Below are 6,000 nucleotides of genomic sequence, written 5' to 3'. Positions count from 1 at the left end.
TAATGTAAAATTAATGTGAATGTTAGTTACCGCACACACAGACAAACATCATAACCTGCACTTGACTGATGGCTTGGCTAGCAATCAGCATTTTAAATCATCTGTTAGGTGTTCTATGGGGTTAAGGTCAGTGCTCTGTGAAGGCCACTGGAATGTTAAATTATGTCTGTATGGACCTCCATTTGTGCACAGGTGATAGACTTGCGGGAACAGAAATAAGCCTTGCACAAACATGTCTATGTAAACGTTTAATATATAAATAAAATGCTTAGTTAATTTTTAGAGTTATATTTAAGCACTGAGGGTGTTTGGGGCTTGTTATTTTCATACTATGCTGAAATTGTTTTCCATGTTTATAATTATAATTCATCTCAAATTTCCAATCAAAACATTCAATAAGCTTGCATTTAATAACAACATTATCATCAACCTCTTCAATACTGCACTTATTTCTGGTAGACGTAGTGTTGGTTCTAAAGTTTTGCAATTTTGAGCTGTTTACACAAACAAGCTGCTCGTTGGTAAGGGTGGTCAAACTATGTCCATTTAAAGTCTGGGGACTATCACAGTGAACCTGACTTAAGTCCTCCACGGTGTCTTTACTAAAGTGCAGCCACTCTTGAAGGTACCGCAAGTCACAATCACATCGCCAAGGATTACCATGAAGCCTTACCAAACATTGAAAATCTAGGCTGTCAAATAAGCCACGTGGTAGATTCTTCAGTCTGTTCTTGGACAGATAGAGCCGTGACATTGTTTCCAGATCTTTGAACAGATCTGCCTTTAGTGAGGTTAGATTGTTCTGTTGCAAATAAATGGTTTTGATTTGGAGCAGCCCTCTGAATACACTGCCTGGTAACTCTGCAAGCTTATTGACAGACAAATCAAGATGCTCTAAGGAAGAAATGTTCTGGAACTGTTCTGCCTGAAAAGTGGATAGCTGGTTCTGGGACAGGTCTAGATGAGTGAGATTATGAAGGCCGTGAAATAAGGTTGTAGGAAGTTGAACAAGTCTGTTTCCTCTGAGGTTAAGCTTCTTTAGAGTTGAGGGAAACAATCCATCACTAAGCTCCAGTATTTTGTTGTCTCTGAGATTTAGTTCCTCTAGTTTGTTTAACTGGGTGAAAATGTTTGAAGGAAGCTGAGTAAGCTGGTTACCCTGCAGGGAGAGTATTTGTAGCTGAAGGTTACAATTAAAGGTGTCCACATTCAGAGAAGTGATCTGGTTTAAACCTAGATCCAACATCTTCAGCCTGCTCAGGTTACTGAAAAGATTAGTGTTAATTGTAGAAAGTTCGTTTAAGGACAGGTCAAGCTTATGAAGGTTGTAGAGGTTGTGGAACATGGTCATGTCTAGATGTGTAAGGTTATTTCCTCTAAGCTGAAGTGTCTCAAGCTTTTGCAAAAAGTTAAAAGTGCCTGCTAAAAATTCTAGCTGGTTGTTGTTTAGTAGAAGCTTGGTCAGATTGCTCATCTTATTAAAAGTTGCTACGTCCAAGGCTGTAAAAGGACTCCCAGTGATCTCAAGCTCCTCCAGATTATCCAGTCCATCAAATGCATCAGATAAAATATGTTGCACCGGGTTGTTGATGAACACAGCTTTGGTCAGACCGAGATTTTCTTGGAAGGTGATAGTTTTCATGTGAGATGCCAGCACAATCAGTGTTTTCACCCTTGACGGGATATCCCTGGGCAAAAAACTCATCTTTGAATCTGAGCAAATCATCGTGGTCCCAGAGAAACAGTTACATGGTAGTGGGCAGCATGTAGTAACAAGGAAGTTGACTTGAAGTAGAAGAAATAAAGCAACTACATGGACCCTGTTCATTTTCCCTGGGAAGACAGTGAAGACAGTTTCTGATAAGTATGGAAATCAAGACAGCTTTGCAATGCTTTGCTCACTTTGTTTGATTAAAAAATATTTAAAATGTCATTTTGTAACAGTAAAACACCTGTCAGTTTATATATTTGCAAAATATTATGACTTTATGAGCAGTGCACCAGGTAAAGTAGAGTCTACACATCACCAGGGCCTGGGAACCTGTGTTTTGGTCCTAGCCTCAGTCAGTCAGTCAGACAGGTCAGTGTCTGTGAGAAATGTTCTTCTGACATTTGCATCATTATTATCTTTCTCTTTTGAAGCTATGTAAATTATGTTTAGTGGCGACAACTCCATAAAGACCCACTAAAATAAATGTAACCATAATACAAATTCAAATAATGACTTTGGCTTTACATTAGCTGATATCTACATCCATTTCAACCAACTGGCAAATCAATTTTTCATGCCCACCTCAAAACAGTTACATAAAATAGAAGACAACAGAAGAACATAATTTATAAAAGAATATAATTCTCTCACTTTTAAATGAAAGTCTTTTACCTGTTGTTTCACTACAACAGACCACAAGGTTTAGTGAAGACTTATAGACCCTAAAATTATTCAGCTCCACCATGGCTTCCAGATCTCCTAAAGAAGTAAAATGTGTTTTACATCACTTATAATTTACTCAGTACCATGTACTGGCCAACACTACACTTGTCTTTAGAACTAGATTAGAAATGTCTCTTGCATTGATTGTATGTCTTTGTATTTATTGTACTGTATTTTATCTGTGCATGTTGTATTGTTTTGCATTTGTGTTCTGTGTTGCACCCTGGTCCTGGAGGAACGCTGTTTCGTTTCAATATGTACTTGTATATAGCCTCTCTTGAATTCTCCATTCTTAACGTGTTCAGTCAAGGTAGACTCTCCTTAATCTCTAATATCACAGCTCAGAAGCTTGAGCAGTGTAGAGGTGGATGCTCTTTTATGTAGCTTAATTGATGGAGTTTAAGAGAACATATCATTACCTTCTCCAACTGTCTAATCCATATGAGGGCAGCACACACTCACTTACTTAGGTACTGCCAGAGCCGTAGATAGAGAGAGTTGCGACACTCCTTGATCTCGCCGCTACGCGGTCACGTGGTTCATGTAACCCTCAATAGTTCCAAACAAACCCGGCGCTGTCATGTTCTCAAATGGGACAGGCAGCAGTAAATGAAATATTAAACGGCAAATAATAAACATTTGTACAATTTCTGGGTATTTTCAACTGCGTTTACATTTACTGCATCTGCTTTAATGTCAATTTGGTATATAAAGTGGAAGATTGATGTTTATAATGACTTGTTAATAGGTCGTTCTTGTTAACACACAGTACATTATATTAGCATACATTACATAATGCGATATCCTTAAGTAGTAGAGACAATATACAGTATAGACATTAAAGTTTTTTATGTTTTGATTTTTGCATAAACTAATCTCCCTTCACTTTCCTGAGGATTCATAATAATAATCATTTTTGCTAAACACTAAGTCATGTGCTGGATTCATAAGGTTTACCTGCACTGAATGAACAGATTGATAAACACATTACCGTACCAAAAACATTATAGTGCAGGTACATGAAAAAGCATTCATTCATCTCTTATTTCATGAGTGATTAATAATTGATTCCTACATGTAATACATTAATGAATTCATTATGAATATGCACTAGTTCATTTTGTCTAATGTAAGTGGTGGACAAGGTAGACAAACCATGTAGTTGAGTTAAAGTAGAGATATCCAAGGTAACATATTACTCCAGTAAAAGTAGTAGTAAAAGTAAAAATACTCTTTACCTCCACTAAAGTACTAAACTAAATTTACCTTCAAATGTACTTAAGTATGAAAGTAAAAGTATAATGATTTATTGTGGTTCTAATGTTTTATGATCATTTCTGTAACAAGAATCTTGATTAATCAACTCATTTTAGGTGAAAAGACTCGTGTGTCATTAATTAAGCTTAACTGACTAAGCTAAATTGGGTTATACCTATTAATTAAGATAAACATGTAACATTTAGTGCTGAGCAAATGCTAAACAATAACAGTATTAAGTATATTAATGACATTAAATTCATAATTTTTTTAAAACAAAGCAACATACAGCTAAAAATGTTTGATAAGTAGTGGAAATGAATGGGGCTCTATGGGTTGTTTGGAACTATACAGAGCTCCACAACCCGGAAGCTGGGCAGAAAAAATGTCCCGCCCCCTTTCCAACGGTTCCCTATGGGAGTGTCGCCACTCTGTTCTCTCTACCGCTCTGGGTACTGCTACCTAGAAACAATTTAGAATAGTCAAAAGAGCTACTATTATAGCTGTAAAGTGGTGTGAACATGTGGTTTTGGAATGGGACGTCCAACAAGATCATGTGTGAACATACTTTTGGGCATACGCTGTACATCTTTAACCACATGGCTGATTACGACCTATACAATGACATTGTAGTGCACAAAAACTTAACTTTATTGTTTGACTGGCCAATGTATTTCTACAAGGAACATTCAAGCAATGTCATTGTTTATCATCAAACCTACTGTCCTGCCAAAAAAGAATTACACAAATGTGTGGGGTAAATAGCTATCCAGACTTTGGATTTGGTTTAAAGGTCAAAACGACCATGTACATTTTAAGTTTAATAAACACATGGCATACAGAGCAGAAAATAACTGACTTACCTGTGTGTAATGGATATATTTCACCTCTGATATTGAATTAGCCAGGTTGGTAGTTTAAGCTGTGTTTGGTTTCAGGAGTCTGATACATGACACTGTGTCCTTGTCTGCTTTGTAAAAGTAAAATATTTGCTATTGGTCATGCTGTGACTTCTGTTACAGGAAAATGTTACAAAACAGTTGACACTGGTCAAAGTATTAAAACAGATTTAAATGCAGAACATTACGCTGCTGTACCATAATTATACTGTTATATCTTTAAATAATGTTACAATGTGCATTGTCATTATTTTGGCAATATAATAATACATGTGTTCATATAAAAGAAAGTGTCACCTTTTATTGATAATAGTCTGTATGGTCCTTTTTGGATTTTAGCATGGATAACTTGACGACTGGTTTTCTCAAAAACAAGCTGAAACACAGACTGAGATTTCTAAATGTACTAAAACTTGAAGGAGAAATGTTCTTTTTGTAGTGATTGACAATTATATGAAGGAGCACACACACACACTTTTTATTCTAGTGGCGATGTACATGTTGGTGTATTGAGCAGCAGGTGGCGCTATTTGATCAGGTCTGGCCTGTACTGTCATGAACGTGATAAAGACTACCTGTGTCTGAGTGAGCACAAAATACCATTTGCAGTATGCACTTTACATTTAAAAGTAAATTGAAGTTGTTACAAAAAATAAAAATAAATTAAAGCCCTGTAAAGTGTAGCATTATTTTAGTATTATTTAGGATTATTTGCTGAATTCTTACTCCATTACAGATGTGCAGAAAGACTTATGCTATAAGATCAACCCTAAACTTTATACAGGGCAATGAATAATATAAAAATCTAATCATTTAAACTGGTAGTTCAAACCTGGTTTCTGGTCATCTGTTGGAAAAAGTGATCTTTCAATCGCATAAAAGATGCAGACGGTAGGTTGGCTACTCTGTGCCTCTATGTGTAGTTAAGTTATATAAAGTATATGATTTGATATAAATAAATAAAGGTGTTAACTTGCCACTCCGTTGTTACAATATTATGTATTTGTTTAAACATAGTAACGTTACATGTCTACATGTACAGATGCTACCAAATATTACAGAGTGAGTCAGAGGGTTTTCTCTATTATTAGAATAAATCACTGCATGATACATTCATTTAATAACTTATTAGGATTTTAACGTCATGCTTTACACACTTTGGTTACAATAATGACAGGACAGGTAGTTACTAGTTACACAAGATTCATCAGTTTAAGTTTTCAATGTCAAACACAGTCATGGACAATTTTGTATCTCCAGTTTACCTCACTTGCATGTCTTTGGGCTGTAGGAGGAAACCGGAGTGCTCGGAGGAAACTCACACAGACAAGAGGGGAACATGCAAACTCCACACAGAAAGGACCTGGACCGCCCCACCTGGGAATCAAAACCAGGACTTGTATTTGATAC

General features: G+C 36.2%; 1 protein-coding gene across 2 annotated transcripts; it reads right to left on the bottom strand.

Annotated features, from left to right (window-relative positions):
• Positions 1–239: 239 nt before the first annotated feature.
• On the bottom strand, positions 240–4,645 carry zgc:153913 (carboxypeptidase N subunit 2). Of its 2 annotated transcripts, none has more exons than XM_062993386.1 (2): positions 4,555–4,645; positions 240–1,833 (listed from the first exon to the last, which is right to left on the bottom strand). In XM_062993386.1, exon 2 carries the CDS (start codon positions 1,826–1,828, stop codon positions 269–271), a length of 1,560 nt encoding a protein of 519 aa, XP_062849456.1. In that variant the 5' UTR covers positions 1,829–1,833; positions 4,555–4,645; the 3' UTR covers positions 240–268. The 2 variants fall into 2 exon arrangements, with proteins under 2 accessions (XP_062849456.1, XP_062849457.1); XM_062993387.1 differs by lacking the exon at positions 4,555–4,645 and adding an exon at positions 2,384–2,446.
• Positions 4,646–6,000: the final 1,355 nt, after the last annotated feature.

This window comes from Trichomycterus rosablanca, chromosome 4 (genome assembly GCF_030014385.1).
Source record: "Trichomycterus rosablanca isolate fTriRos1 chromosome 4, fTriRos1.hap1, whole genome shotgun sequence".
Classification (NCBI taxonomy): Eukaryota; Metazoa; Chordata; class Actinopteri; order Siluriformes; family Trichomycteridae; genus Trichomycterus; species Trichomycterus rosablanca.
Note: the sequence above shows the minus strand (reverse complement) of the source record. Positions and strands in the feature narration are given on the sequence as shown.

Excerpts from the sequence above, each read along its gene's own strand:
- zgc:153913 (XM_062993386.1), bottom strand. The coding sequence starts at position 1,828 with ATGAACAGGGTCCATGTAGTTGCTTTATTTCTTCTACTTCAAGTCAAC.